Source organism: Aulonocara sp. 'chitande type north' Nkhata Bay, linkage group LG9 (assembly GCF_057382095.1).
Source record: "Aulonocara sp. 'chitande type north' Nkhata Bay isolate Kocher_YH1m ecotype deep benthic linkage group LG9, A_spYH_male_GT1.1, whole genome shotgun sequence".
In the NCBI taxonomy this organism is placed as follows: domain Eukaryota; kingdom Metazoa; phylum Chordata; class Actinopteri; order Cichliformes; family Cichlidae; genus Aulonocara; species Aulonocara sp. 'chitande type north' Nkhata Bay.
This window is the reverse complement of record NC_141352.1, coordinates 5,289,667-5,305,317: the sequence shown is the minus strand read 5'-3', so window position 1 is coordinate 5,305,317 and position 15,651 is coordinate 5,289,667. Positions and strand designations below refer to the sequence as shown.

The following is a 15,651-nucleotide window of genomic DNA, read 5'->3' as shown; positions in this document are numbered from 1 at the left end:
GCTTCATTAGCAAGCCTACATGTTACCATTAGTCAAACAATAACATAAATACATACAGAAAAGTAAGTAAGGTAAATGACTACAAGTGGTTTGTGCATGCTGTAATATCCAGTTTCTAACTAACCACTTGTGCTCTCTATTTACACACATCTTTGATTTATTTTCCACCTCTGGGACTTATGCTGCCATTTTTAAACAAAGACAAATGGCACTAAAATCATGACGTGATAACCATCACAGCAGAGGACAGCAAACCAGAGTAGCATACTGTACAAAAACAAATAAGATTTTTTTAACACTACTTTCAGAGTCAATATATTTAAAACTCTAAAATCTCAAAGCACGTGACATCTTACCAACTAAATACATCCCAATCCAGTCTCCAGCATCCACTTCTTCCTTGATGTCCCATGTGATCACCAGGTCTTCGGACTTGCCTATGATGTAGTGGGAAGAGCTGATGGTAAGAGTGGAACGTGCATCTGGAGAGACCAGATCAGTGTCGCTGGTGGAGCGTGACAGTCCCAACATAAAAGCATCCTGGTTCAGGCCATTGACAGCAAAGGACTCAGGGCCATAGCTGTGCCGAACCGCATCCTTACAGCGCTGGCGGGTCTGGCTGCTGCGAGTTGGGGATGCCATGGCCGCCAAGCCCAGGAACCGATTTTGGTACAAGTTCTGCAACGACATACACAGAAAGAAGCTTTTAGCAGAATCAAAGCTACAAAAACACGAAGTACCTACAGTGGTTGAAAATTTGTGGCCTCTTTAAAATGTAAAAGTGCATTTTCATATACAATATAACTTTATTTGACCGGCTTTTGTAAAAACAAAATAAAAAATAGAAATCTGTCAAAAACTTGTTTAAAACAATAAAGTGACTGAATTCACGTTTTTATACACATTTTGATCACTATGGTGGTCAGTGCTCTCTCTTATGCTGCAGCTTGGTGGACACCAAAACAAAAAATATCCTCAATATCAACTCGATCACACAGTTGCACAACAATGCAATGATGATGCGCTGATAACAGAAAACGGTCATGTATTTTAATGTTGTCTGATGACTGACGTCAAACACAGATCTTCTTCCAGCTAGAAGCAGAGCAGCTTGTGTTTGCTAACACAGCAATATTCTGTTAATCGTTTAGCAGATTGTTTTTTAACTGTGACCAACAGCTGAAATGCAAGCTACTAAATCAGTGTTAAATCAGCCTGCCAGTCATCCTGTGCCACTGTAGGGACGCACCACTGCCTCTGCTCTTCTAATTTGACACTTCCAATCGAAAAAACAATCGTGGAATTTACCTTCACCTTATTATTATGTGTGTATAGTCTGTGCTTTATCTCTTAGTTATAGTAAGTCTGTGTGCCCTAAGTTAATATGCTGATGTGTCAGCTTGTGGGTCCCATTTGAACACTGACAGTGAGCCAGTTAGATGATGACACAGTTTTTGTAATTCTGTCTCTGTACTGAAGCTCTTAACAGTTTTTAACAAAAGCATGGCATTCAATTCAATTCAATTCAATTCAATTTTATTTATATAGCGCAACAACAGTCACAATCACAACAACAGTCGCCTCAAGGCGCTTTATATTGTACAGCAGATCCTACAGTAATGGTAGGATCACAGTAGAAATTACAGCCATTCTGAGATATATAACCACATTTTCAGAGTCTCAACAGGAATTGGTCAACTGATGTACAAGCTGTTTCATGGTCAGGTCTATTAGGTCTCTGCCTATTATTCCTTGGCAGCCACACAAATAAAATATATGTAGGGCACTCTGAATGTTCAACTTGGATGTGTCCGGTTTTCACCGAGGCCATCAATATGCTGAAAAAATAAAAATAAACCTATCAGAGAGAAAGCAAAAACTGGCCAGTGCTTTCTTTCTGTTGTATCACTTACATCCAGCAACACCAAAAGGCCTGGAAGACTCAGAACAAAACTTATGTGGGCGATACCAGAATTCTTTTCTTGATTAAGAAAAATAACTTGATGTCCAAAGTGTACAATCAAGAGACAGAGAGGGTTACAAGAATGGCAAACCACTAGTTACCCTCGGCAACTGGAAGAGCCTGCAAAGTTCTACAAAAAATTAACTTGCGCCAGAATGATGGGAAGAAAACAGCATGGAGGAGGAAAGGCACAACTCGTGATCTTCAGCATACCATGACATCTATCAAACATGGTGGAGACATGGGCACACTCATCATTCTTTGTATTTACTTGGTTTATTTTTGTCTCATATTAGAATTTTTGGATGATCTGAAACATTTCAGTTTGACAGACTGTACATTCACTTGACTGTAGAGAGGTGGTGCTGAAGGTTCTATGATGTCTTTTATATTTGTGAAAGCCAAGGCCTATTAACTTTTTGTTAGTATGATTAACTACAACTTTGCCAGCATAAAAAGGATTTGTTTGATAGCACTCACTGTCAATACAACGGAAAAGTCCAAGGAGCTCAGTGAAGAGCTATGAACGAGGATTGCAGATTTACACAAGTTGTGAATGTCTCTTAGAGCCATTTCTAAGCAACTCCAGATTCCAAGATCATCAGTCCAAACAACTGTATGAGAGTACAAGTTATTTGGATGTGTCACCGCTTTGCCAAAGTCTGCAAGAAGACCCTCAGATTAGTTAGGGTGTTCAGGAACAACTCAGGTCAACTGACATGAACTTAAAGCTGCTGCAACACTAGTCTCACTGTTGACAGTGAAGCCAGTTTTACATTATTATGGACAGAGGGTGCTGACCAAAATAACATGAAAACGTCTATCGTTTCATTTTACGCTATTGTTTGTGTCGTGGTGTCGCAAAATAAACTGTTTACGGCAATATTTTTTCATCGTTTTGATGGACACTGTAGTTGCCATATTAATTTTTTAAAGTTCTCTCTTTATCTTATATTTAAAACAGACAGGCGACTGTTTTCACGCGTTGCCGTTAGGAACAACGGCGGTAAACCCAGCCGCCGTCCTCTTCTTTATTTTCCACATAAACCTTTCACAATAAAGCTTAAGATCCTGTTGAGATTTTTCAAAATAAACTGAAATGATGACAAACAGAAGGACCGGTCAAAACAATACGAGGACCTTATTTCTAAACGAGGGGCTAGCATGGACATGGTTCTGAAAAGTCTGACACGGACCAGAAAACTGTACTATGCAAATTATGAAGGAAACCGGTCCCCACCCCAGACTCAAACACGACAAACCTCTTCTACCACCTACGCAAGGATCACGTGAAAGAGTAATCAAAGAGAGTTTAGGGAGGAGAAGCAAAAAAAGAGCTGTCAGGTGCTCAAAATCAACCTTAGACTCAAACATTAGAACAGGCCTTTCCCCACAGCACGCCGTGTAATAAATACGCACAAAGAAAATGGCCATTACAAACTTGTATCTAAAAATATGTGGTTTCATGCACTGGTGAAAACACTCGACTCGCAGTACAGGTAAAAGCCAGAAAAATAATTCATATGGACTCTACCAATTTGAAAAACTGCCTGTACCGGACTCCAAGTGAGACCACAGGATGCTTTGACACTGCTGACGTCAGCGGATACAGCCCAAGGTTCAAAAGATGACAACATTGTTGAGAAATTGGGGAATTGATTATTTAAAGTTCAGGAAAGAAGCAGAGCAGCATGCACTGACTAAAGTAACTGACCTTGATTACAACTCACTGCCCACTCTATCGACACAGTACTGTACTTCATGTGAACAAAGGTGTACCGTTTAAAGAATAAGCAGACCAAAATTAGGTGCCAGTTTTGTTTTTGTTCTCCTTTCTTTACATTTGAATGTTTCTACCCAATAACTGAAAACTGTTTGTTTGTATACAAAAAACTGATGCCGTGTAGAGGTAGTTTTTTTTCTTGTACTATGACTACTTTATTTCTTTGGAACTGACCAAAGTTTTCAGTTTTCAGTTTGTGAGTGTTGTTCTGTAGCACTTTAAGCTGTAAGTCGAGTCAATTAAGGTTTTAGTTTATCATATATAGCTATGGTATTTATTTAAAATACAGTTGTGGAGTTTTTACAGTTTACAAATAAGATTTTTTTTATCGTCCAACCAGTGTGTGTGTGTGTGTGTGTGTGTGTGTGTGTGTGTGTGTGTGTGTGTGTGTGTGTGTGTGTGTGTGTGTGTGTGTAAAATTTGCAGCAGCTTTCGTAAATGCACAACAGAAGCTGGGTGGAGGTACACATACAAAGAAGCTGGAGAGTGATTGCAGGAAGGAGGGAGCACTGACCTTGAAACTACAGAGCTGCATCAGCATAATGACCAGTCAACCCAAAGCAGACCAAAACCTGAGGGAAGTGGGAGGAGAACGGTGGGGTGTTACAAACCACAGAAACAAAAAGCAGAAGCAGTGAATGCAGAGGAGAAAGTGAAGTAGGGTGTTAGGGGGGGAAACATCATCATCATCTTTTCATACTTCATCTTTATCAGATAAAAATATGAATACTTCAAGAAAAGAAGCACAGATGGAGAAACAAGTGGAAACAGAGACATGGAGAACACACAAATATAGCACAGATAGAACAGACAAATAGACTCAACACAGTTACAACACATACAACAAAAATCACTTTTCATGTGCATCTGCAGATGTTCACATGGTCAGTGTTCCTGCAGGGGAGAAGCAACCCTACAAAAATTAACAAGAAGTCTCTGAATGTTGTTTTCTGTGAATTCATCACAACCTGAAAATATGAAACTTCAATAAAAAATAAATATCAGTAAAAGAATAGATAGGATGAAGACTAACTATTATGGGATGACTGGGCAGTAGCTGTGTCACTCTACGTAACCAAGGGTTAACGGACTAGCAAAAAAGTGCCACGGATCCTCGCTCTCCACACAGCCCCAGGCCTACTATCACTGTGTTATATAAGCAAACAGCCACCCTGGCTCATAAAATGTCCCGAGGCACTGAGGGAAACACACCATTAGTGTTACAATATACACAATAACTTGCAGTTTCAAGCAAAACGTAGCATTACTTCCACATGTGGGGCAACAGCGGAAAAAGTGTTGATTTGTAGAAGCAAAACACTAATATATGCTCATTTGTTCAGCCTTGAAGAGAGCATTTTCTGAGTTTTCTGAGATTCTGAGAAGTTCTGGACTATTTTGTTGTTTTTTCTACCTCTGCTATGGAAGTTACGATTTTGGTTTGGATTTTCCATAAATGTCTGTCTGTAAAGGTGAAAGCTCAGAAAGTTTAGAAAGAAAACATTGTAGAGGTGTAGATTGGGCTCAACAATCCATTAAAATGTAAACATAATTTCCTCTGGGATTAAAAAAGTATTCTGATTATGAAATTTGGCTTACATCTTAATGACCTTGAAGACTGTGGCCTACAACGTAAGATTAGCCTTACTCAGGGCAGATACACATGGAGACACAAAAAAAAAGGAAAGAAGAGAAATAACAATTTAACATAAACCAGTGACACACCCCTGATCACCCCTGGCAGGGCCTCCTTGGATGAGGGTGTCTAGTCATAATGGCCGAAACACCCGATGAATACTGACGATGTGTCCCAAATTTTAATAAGATAATCTAGATCACATCTCTAATCACTAAACCTAACCGAAAAATTGCAGATTAGCTTGGGTAAAAGACCGAAAGTTGAGGCACACAACGATGTGTCCCGTTGGTAAAGTTTCTGGGCTGCCTTTCCTCATAACAGCCATCCCTCAAGATTCTCTCCATTTAAAGCAATGCATTATCAGGGACTATAACATCTAGTCCTTTTACTGAATCATGTATTAGTTGAACATTGACAAAAAGTCTTGTAACCATTATTCTAACAAATGTTGTGTACAGCCAAAATATAGAAAGTAATGCATAAGGATTTAAAATATAATTCCATATTCCACCGCTAACATCTCCTCTAAGGTCACCAGATTGATCTGAAGGGCAAAGTGCTAATAATGCCATATACAGCTATTTAAAACTTACTGCCACTTTTTATATTGACAACAGAGAGTAATACAGGGAATGATATGTGGCCATTCTAAATATCATGATATGTTATTCTGACTTTGTTATGTACATCAGAGTAACAGGTTCTAACCATTTAAATACATAACAATTTGAATACATGCGCACTGTTCTGAATAAATATACATTCTGAGGGTGAAATACTTTTTTTTAAATTTGATATTTATTATTAAACATTTTCACCTTAATAAAAAAAATGTATTTAAAAAAAATAATTGTATTGAAATTTATGTCAGATATATTAAAATTGGTTTCGATTATCTCTTTTATTATCTCCAGTATCCTTTTGTTTCTTGTCTAGTATTTGTCTTTGTTTTAAGTGTTTCTGTCAAGTTCTCTTAGACTCTTTTGCCTTATTTTTAGTTTACCCCCCAGTGTCTCCTAGATTTAGTTCAGGTGTGTGTAGGTCCCCAGGTGTCTCCACCTAAGGCCCACCCTAAACAACACCCTGATCTGATGGCAATAATTTATGAAATAAACAATCAGATGTGACACCAGCTATGAAACCATCAACTAAGCAGCAAAGTATTTGCGTAGGTGACAGGTTATTTTCCCATTGACTTATACACAACCAAACTTTATTTTGCAAGCACAAGAGCTGCCTCCCTGCAAGTTTGCAAAATGTCTGCATTCCCACAAGCACACCCAGCAGAGCCCCTTAAAAGGAGAATGAATCCAATTAAACCATGTCTTCTTCCTGCCCTATGACAGAACTTTGCCAATCAAGTACCAGAGACTAACCCCCAACATGTAATTAGGAACAATTCAACCCTCACCCTAAAGTATTTCAGTGCTTCTGTGTTTATTATTAGCCCAACAATAGCTCCAAAGATAGCCATGCAATGGCATATCATTTTATGTAACTAGTCGAATTTCAGTAACTCTCCAAAATCTGGCTTGAATTTTGCCTCTAAGTCTACAATGTCACAGTCATAAAGCCGGGACTATGCGCAGGATTTTTCACTGTGAGCTCAGCCCCTAGTTCCACTGTAACATCCTCACTTAGCTAGAGGAGGAAACTTACCGCAAATAATCAGAGCTGGTGTTGGCAAGCAGGAAAAACATCACGTAGGCACCTTTTCTGGAACACCAACATAAACTTTGCTCACCAGCTGGACCACTTGCCAGATTTGCCTCCCTGCAACTTTGTCCATTTGCCAAAAATGAAAAGCAAATTGAAGGATTACTCTCTGGCCAGACTGCAGAGTATCTATGAGAAGCAGAAGACCAAGAGATGTAACAGGACTACTACAGGAAAAGCAGCTATGCTAAAAACGGCCCAGAGGTTAAAGAATGGGAGACAAAAATTTGAAAAGGCAGAATATGATTGAGCCTGCAGCAAGAGTTTAATTTTCTTCCATTAATCAGGATAAACAACAAATCTTTAAATGCACTTGTTCTATTTCTGTGACTAAACACAATACAGTAAAAGTTTATGTACTCAAGGACAGTCTGACATCTGCGACTGGAGAGTCAGGTCATATCTGCACGTCAGTGTGAATGAAAAAATGATCAATATTACATCCCAACACACTGATACTTTATGTTCATATTTTCTTACTCACCCTTCTATTTTCTAACAGCCTGACTAACAGTTAAAGATACACTGAGTACACACTCACTGACTACATATGCATCAAAAAAACAATGCTCATGTGTGACACACATATGCAAATAAGAGAGAAGACAAAAACTATACAGTCACATTCAAATCCCTACAGTGCTCATTAGTTTCATAGCTACACATCAGTACAGTGCCATAGCTAGCTACACTAAGGCAAAACTCTCCTAGGAAATGTCCCCACTTGTACTTCCTGCTTATTCTTACATTTGCACAATTAACTGGTATAATCACATTCAGTCCAGTATGGGAGAGATTTGGAAGCCTTTACTGTGATAGCACTACAACAGAGAGCTCCCTGACCAATATAAGCACATGAGAGCAACATGGACTTAACATAATGATTTTCATGAACACGTTTCATGAGTTTCATGAACACAGTATTGCAAAACACAGTGTACTACAGAACTAGTATTAATCTGAGTGATGACCTGACTATCATCAGGAATGTGGTCACTTAGTAGAGTCTTCACTTCATCTCAAAACTGGCCATTGGCTATGGTTAGGATTGGATTTTGTATTAGGCTCATAATAAATAGTCACTTTCGAATGAAGTTTCATTCATACAATCAAATATTCTTTCAGCACAGCTTGTAACACTAACTGAACCCAAACCCATTAATTTTGTAACAGCGCTAAATTTGACCCCCCCACCCACTGGTGCTTTTAAACTAAGACTGGACCCATTTGCTAATGTACCCGTCGATCTTATTGGTCCCTGTAAATAATGTACTGTAGACCTATAAACAGAATCAAAGCAAATTGCTAAAACGACTTAATACAAAGTAACAATCCGCTCAATTCTGAATCAGAAACATGACCTGTGCTCTTGGTAAAACCTAATAACAAACCGAATATCAATACTTCTATTTGTACTTTAAACAGATCGAGAGCAGATTGCTGATGCAGTGAAGTCTTAGGCTATACCATCAATGCGGAGCTCTAATGGTTTTCCCAGCAATGTCAAGCAGTTGCTGGGGAAAAGGACATTTTGAACTTGGTTTAAATATAATGTAATGTTCTTATTTTTAAAAGTAAGTTGGAGTTACTCCATCAAATTACTCTATCATTTAACAGAACTACACACAGTACAATACAGGAGAAAAGATCTGCAGATTGATTACAACATTGCAGTGTCAGTCTAGTGTGTTTGGTGTTGATGTATGTCTTTTGTTGGAGATCATTTTATGTACTGTAGCCAATAACAGTTGAGAATAGGAAAAAACCTAAAGTGTACTGAAATGATACAAGAGGTCCTGCCCAGAGAAGGTTAGACTCCTGTTGTTCTCCCATGTATTTGGGACACACAAACATTGAGTGTATCTGCTACAATATACAGTACAAAAACTTTGAGAACTACAATAGAGTTCCCATAATGCTTAAAGGTGTACACAAACTCCAGTGAGTAAGTCCATGCAACTTCAGTTCTGTTATTTAACTGTCAAGCAGCAGTTTTAGATGCGGATTGAATATTTTGACTGATACTGTTTGCATGTAATGAAACTTGCAGATACTAGTTCTTCCTGTTAAGATCTGTTTGTGTCCCTACATTTCCATTCTGCAGAATAACGCCTTCCACATGAGTGTTTCTTGCACACAAAGCTGGTAAGCTGGCAAAGTAAATTTAGCTTTTGTTTCGTTTTGTTTTTTATTGTTCTTGAGTTTTTGTCTGTGGGATTAAAAATTCAATGGAAAGACAGCTTAATGAAACTGAGGTCTACCACAATACTGACCACAGTTTAATTTCTTAAGGAAAAACACTTTTAGGCCATAAACAGCATGCTATGTTTGCCCTGATGCTGTGTGTGCAGTAGTGTTATCCAAGAAGTAAAAGAAAGAAAAAAACGGGTTGTGAGATACTAAAAATCATAACAGCATGCCGATTTATAATAGTCTTAATACCAACAATAGTCTTCTCAGGCTGTGCCATATCTCATCATCTGTGATAATACTGGTTTAAATTGTTGCATGGTATGAAAATGTCATACTGCAATCACTTCTATAGCAACGCCATGCACTTTCTATAGTGCACGCAGCAGCAACAAGACAAGCCGGGATATATCTGAGAGCAAGAGCCACATGTCAGCCTCCGATGAGTCGAAAAAGACAGCTACTTCAAAAAGCGCATTAATTAGCAAGATATTGTTCCCATTAAAGGTGGAAACAACACACAACTGAGCTACAGACGAGGACACACTAACAGCTGGTGATGTTCGATATAAATGTAAACAAATAACTCCACCAAGTGTGGCAGGAGCACTCGCAATCTGCACTCCATTAGACAGAAAAAGTCAAGAATGAATGGAATTTACTAACGTAGTCACATGTAAAAAAGGACCTCTTTAGGCAGCTGCTTAAAAAGTTGGACCAAGACACAACATATTTGATATTATATTATATTGTGCAAATGACCCTACAAAGTGGTGGCAACAAAGTCAAGCAGCACAACGAACCTCCCAAAGCATTCCTCATAAAGGAGTTTGAGAGGTCAGTAAAGCTCCAGTTTCACACTAAATTAAAGAGTTCTCATAAATGCTAACGTGGTTGGCATGTTTTTTGCACTACGTCAGACATCTTAAATGGTGCTGTTACCGTGTGTTATTCTAATCTTTTCCCATTTTTTTAATAACAGCATTTTTTGCTCTGTTTTCCCCAGTGGCATTGCAAATGGTATTAAGTAGTGGTGCACCGGATCAAAAATCTCACGGTTTTAAGTCACGGATCGGATCAATTTTCGGATCAGCAAAAAAGAAAAAAAGAAAATTTTTTAACATTTACTTATTAACTTTTTAAGTATTTTTTGCTTGTTAAAAACATTCAACTCAAGACTCATTCCACGCAATTATATAAAAACTAATTAAGGTGCAATATAGGGCAGTACAGGGCTTTATATCTACCACTCCGCTGTGATATAATGAGCGGTCACGTAGCTTTCCGTTGACCTGGAGGTCCACCCGTTTGTAGTTGGGCAACAGAAGATGCCTGGGACAGTTCAGCCATAACTTTAATCTTCTCCTGCTCATACATGCCTGGGTACGATCTTGCCACTAAAGCAGACGCGCATCATAGCGTGGCTCAAGCACGTTCATCATAGTTTAAACCCCTTGTTTTGCACAACAGAATACGGCCTCCCGTCTGCAGCTAAACACCCCAACAGCTTCTGTAATAGCTTTAGCCCGGTCGGATTGGGCAGCAAAGGGCTGCTTAAATGCTGCAAACTCCTCTGCTCCTCTACTTGGACTGCTAGCGCTGGCCATAACTATCGCTTGACAGACCCACCACGTGCACCATACACATACTTTTTTCTTCTTTATCGAATCTTCGGATCACGTGCGTGCCGAACCGTGGAGTGGGATCGGTTCGGATTACGGATCAACCGTGATCCGTTGCACCACTAGTATTAAGTATCTTTTTTTCCCTTGGTTTCAGCACAGGCTTTAAAACTCTAGTGTGGAGGATCAGATTGGGTCTGTTGTGCTAAAAGTGGTAAAGTAGCGCAAGTTATTTAAGAGGATGAGTCTGGGGTCCTCCCTCTGTAGACACTTAACACAGCCCATTTTGATGCACAAAATCAAATTAACTTTCCTGGGAATAAAGAAGAATTAATTCCTTCCATATTTTATTTAGATGAGAAAAGTCATTAAAATCAAATTATCTCTCAGCATTATTTGAATCGTTCAATATTAAAATATCCACAATTTAGCCATGATAAAATTATAAAAGGGATGTTAAAGGACTGAAACAAAAAAACTGCTATTATGCCACATCATTAGGAATAAAGACCAATGGCATACTCTGCTTCTTATAATGTCCCAGTAAACTTGATAAACATGTTGTACAGTTGTCGCTACTGTCTAAATCAAACCAAGTGACACAAAGCAGTGACTGCTAACAAACACACACAAAACTGAAAACACTGAAAATCTTTACCAGTCCCCAACTACACACAATTCAATTGCAGATGTTGTTTTTGTTTAAAGCTTGCAATACTAGGACAATCATATTAGAGACAGAAATAATCCATGATCAAACAATTTCCACTTTATTAATCAAGTTAGTTGGTTGCAGCAGTTGCTGTCATCATGCAGTAAATGGCCACTTTATGATAGCTTGCACACTTTTTTCTCTCACTTGAAAGGTTAAACAGCTAGAAAACAGTGTAAGTGTTGCTTACGTTGAGTTTTTTTGTATTGTGAGCTTTGATACTCACCAAACTATAATAAGTGCTGGTAGAGCTTCTGACTGCGTATAACTTTTCTCTGCAAAACTCACTAAAAAGAAACCTTTAAACTACCTTTAGTCCTTTAAACGTCTTGAATGAAAAAAGCTACAGGCTACACTTCTCATGCAGTGATAATCTTCTATCAAGTACACTTTTATTACTGGAAATCTGCCTCTTCTGTTTCTTGCATATACATTTAAGCAGTGTCTTTTAACAGGCTGAAGTATGAAATGATTACATTACAGCTAAGTGGCAGAAGCTGCTGCACTTATCCTAAATTATTCCATTTTTCATATTTCTTTTTAAACTATTGTTTGGCTTATTTACAGTATTCCTGCTTGCTTAGATCAATTTTTATGTTGTCATTTATTCTGCTGAAAAACTGTCAGGTGTCAGGACATAATGTTAGGTAGCCAGCTGTGGCAGGAACATCATGGTAGTTTTAATTATTATATATCATAATAGCATTTTCCCATATTGGGTGTTGTTTTGATTGAATCCGAGTTGCCATGACAGTTAGCATGAGCAGACAAAGACATGTTTAACCTGCTCTTGCTACAGTAGCTGTGTTGCTCCTCTTTCTGTACATGTTGACCTGACTTGGCCTCTCTCCAGCCAAACAGAAAATGTTGCACTTCTATTTGCTTTGACAGAATTCTCTCGATAAATCTGACTTTCTTCTTGCCAGTGTAACTAATATGTTTTTACATATGCAATCCACAATGATGCTGAATTATGTAAAGATAATGCAACATTCAGCTGATTGGATCAGAACTTGTGTTACATTTAATTATGAATAAAGAAAATCTGGGTAAAGTGCTTAATTTTTTTTTATTTTCACTATGAGATTATTCTGTCTTGTGTTTTAAATCAAATGAGTGTTTCACCTTAGCCAAAAGTCACTCATTGTTTAGTTCTGTTGGAACAAAACAACAAAGTTTTCATCTACCTGGTGTATCCAAATGTAATCTCACAAGTGAAGATCTATAAAGCCAAAATGCATGGAAGAGAATTCATTTGAAAACAATTAATTTCAGGTTTCTGAAACTACACTTGGTTCGCATGAAACCTAACCCTACCCCCAAGTAGTTCAACATCCACCTGGTGAATGTTAATATTAACTAACAATCAAAATAAATAACTGAGAAATAATTATGATTATGCTTTTTTCAATAATCAGAGACCCCAATCAAACAGAAGAATGGATTGGTTAAGCAGGGATTTCCCTTAAAATAACAAAGTGCTTTTCTGGTTTATCATGCTTTAAATCTGACAATCCATTAGAAAAATCCTTTTCACTTGAGCCTGCTTGATTAACATTTCTTAGCATAAGAAGGTGAACCACTCAAAGAAAACAGTGCTTGTCAATTTCAAATTGCTTATCGTTTTACTTATTGCAATGCCCACAGAAAGATAAACATAAAAAGCTTATCTTCAGAGCTCAGGTCACAAAGATGTGCTCAAACCTCTTAGGCTTTCTAGTAGAAACATTATTCAGCCCTGTGTGACTTACAGTGGAGTGGGTAATACATGAAAACATCAGGGTCTGGTTCTCATATTCATCATAAACAACCTGAGTTCACCTCTGGTGATAGCCAACCACTGCAGACTTGCATGCAGTTAAAGGAACTATGAACATCATTGACATTATACAACAAAAATACTGCATATATGAGAATATCCACCATTAATTAGTACCAACCATACCTATGTGCATAATTATGAATATGTTAAAAATAGCTGGTGGCAAATCAGTGGCATCCATTCAGAAGCGGAACAGAAAACCCAGCAAAAAATAGGTTTGCCCTATTGATACTGGAAGATCTGAGTTCATAGTAAGAACCAAATGGTAGTGTGCAATACCTAGTAAACGTTGCCTTTTCCCCATTGTTACAGGGATTTATGTGGGTCACAATTTACTCAGCAGCTTGACAGCTAGACAAACACCATCACTGGTGATATGCATCCCTTCGTGGCTATACCTTTTCTATTATTATTATTATTATCATGTCTCCAAAGAACAGAAGCAAACAAAAGGAAATACACAGATCATGTGTGGCTCCAGTATTTAAGAGGATTTTGTGGATGGGAATCCTCGCACAAAGACCGGAGGGGGTAAGCCTTTCTCTTGTATAGCCTGCTCGTGGTACATTACAAATAAGGAGGAAGAACTCAGTGCGACGCTGTAGGGCCCCGACATCTTCAGCGCCAATACATTCACGCCAAACATCATTCAAGAAATTAATTAATTTAATGCAGCGCTGCTTACCAGAGAAGGGCAAGGTTTTCACTGAAACATGGCTTAATGTCTTCATACAGCAGTCGCCACCCTTCAATTCGGCACGTGTAATACAGCTGACACAGTCTCAATTTAGATGTTTTATTACACAAAATAACAACTTTAAAGGATGTTACGCCCTTGCAGCAATAGAAAATTAAGCTACTGGGGAAACACGTTTGGCTTTAAAGTAAACCGCCTCTGAAAAGGCACTCTGTCTAAATGCTGCGGCTATGTACTTGATATTTTTGCTGACGTTATGTACTGTTACAATAAATCACTCACTGTTTAAACAATTCAGCGTAACGTTTCCTCCACACGGAAGAGAATGACATAAATGCGGGTTACCGAACGCTGGGCCCGCTGCTGGAGACTGGCAGGATATGACACTACATCAACGTTAAGGCAACAATGGAGGCGACCTACCTGGGATAAAATAACCTGCCGGTGGATCATTCTCCAAAGGTAAGGGTGGGAATTCAAAGAGGTACACGCTTGCTAATTTCCATCGAGCTCCATTTCGTAGGCAAAGTGCAGTAGGAGTGTACACAAACGGCGTAGTGAGTCAGGGCCGATGAGGCACGCGAAAGAGGCTTCAGTCACATCCTTCACTCTTTCTCTGGACCAAAGTAAAGCTAGCAGCAACCGCGAGCACGTCCCAGGATGCGGCCAAAACACGCCGTCAGAAAACCGAATACCGCGAAGTTTTTGGTCAGTATTTTCCGAACTCAGCTTATCTGATATAATGAAATGTGACGTAATACTTTGTGTGGAAATCTATTCTATCCCAAATATTATTTTCTTACAGTTTGTTGCATGACAATGTAAGAATGCAATTTCCGGTGGAACTTCCGGTCGTTTGAGGCGAATTTCTCGAGCTTCACTGAGCTGGGTACCAGTGTCTCTCAGCCAATCCGAAAGCGGGTTTTCTGCCTCGCGTGCGCTACCTCCTCATCTCTACTCCCTCCGCTCATGTACCTAGTTACGCGCACGCGATAGCAAGCGCTCGCATTACTCCCACCGCCAAAACAACAGAAGCTAAAGACGGAAAGACGAAAGGAAAGCTGGAACTTAGTTCAAGCAGGAAATGCGACTCCGTCCCAGGCAACCGTGTTCTCATTGTCGATGCTGTGCCTGCAGAACAGACATTTTCGTATGTATATGAATACAGGTTGAGGATGAGTACAAGTGAAAGCTGGAAATCCCGTATTTCTGAAAATGTTTTCGTGTAAAGCAGTGTCGCTTTCAAGCTGCCAGCTAGTGACTACAGCTCCGGTTACCTAGGTGAGCCGTTAACGTATTTACTAGCAGGTAGTATGTCAATCAGCAGTATTCTTTGCTTTCATTTATGGCCACTTCAGTCTTTTCAGCGAACGTTTATCAAGTGTCACCATTTGTCACTTAAATTTGCCAAATACAATTCTCTTTCTGTCTCCCTGAGCCACACACTTCCAGTGTTGACCTGGCAACCAGACACCATTGATAAAGCCGCAGGTGAAGTGGGCAGGAC

The 15,651-nt window shown here is 39.0% G+C and overlaps 1 protein-coding gene across 4 annotated transcripts in view; it reads right to left on the bottom strand.

Moving 5' to 3' along the window:
• The window catches only part of hecw1a (HECT, C2 and WW domain containing E3 ubiquitin protein ligase 1a), a 98,877-nt gene extending 83,928 nt beyond the window's left edge, over positions 1–14,949 (bottom strand). For 2 of the 4 annotated variants that reach the window (XM_086305392.1, XM_086305395.1), the window contains exons 1-3: positions 14,568–14,949; positions 4,261–4,318; positions 357–678 (exon numbers count right to left, since the gene is read on the bottom strand). In XM_086305392.1, coding sequence (XP_086161518.1) covers positions 357–678; positions 4,261–4,287 — 349 coding nt within the window. In that variant the 5' untranslated portion in view covers positions 4,288–4,318; positions 14,568–14,949. The remainder of the gene's footprint in view (positions 1–356; positions 679–4,260; positions 4,319–14,567) is intronic. The other 2 variants (XM_086305391.1, XM_086305393.1) reach the window with 1 other exon arrangement.
• Between the last annotated feature and the right edge of the window lie 702 nt (positions 14,950–15,651).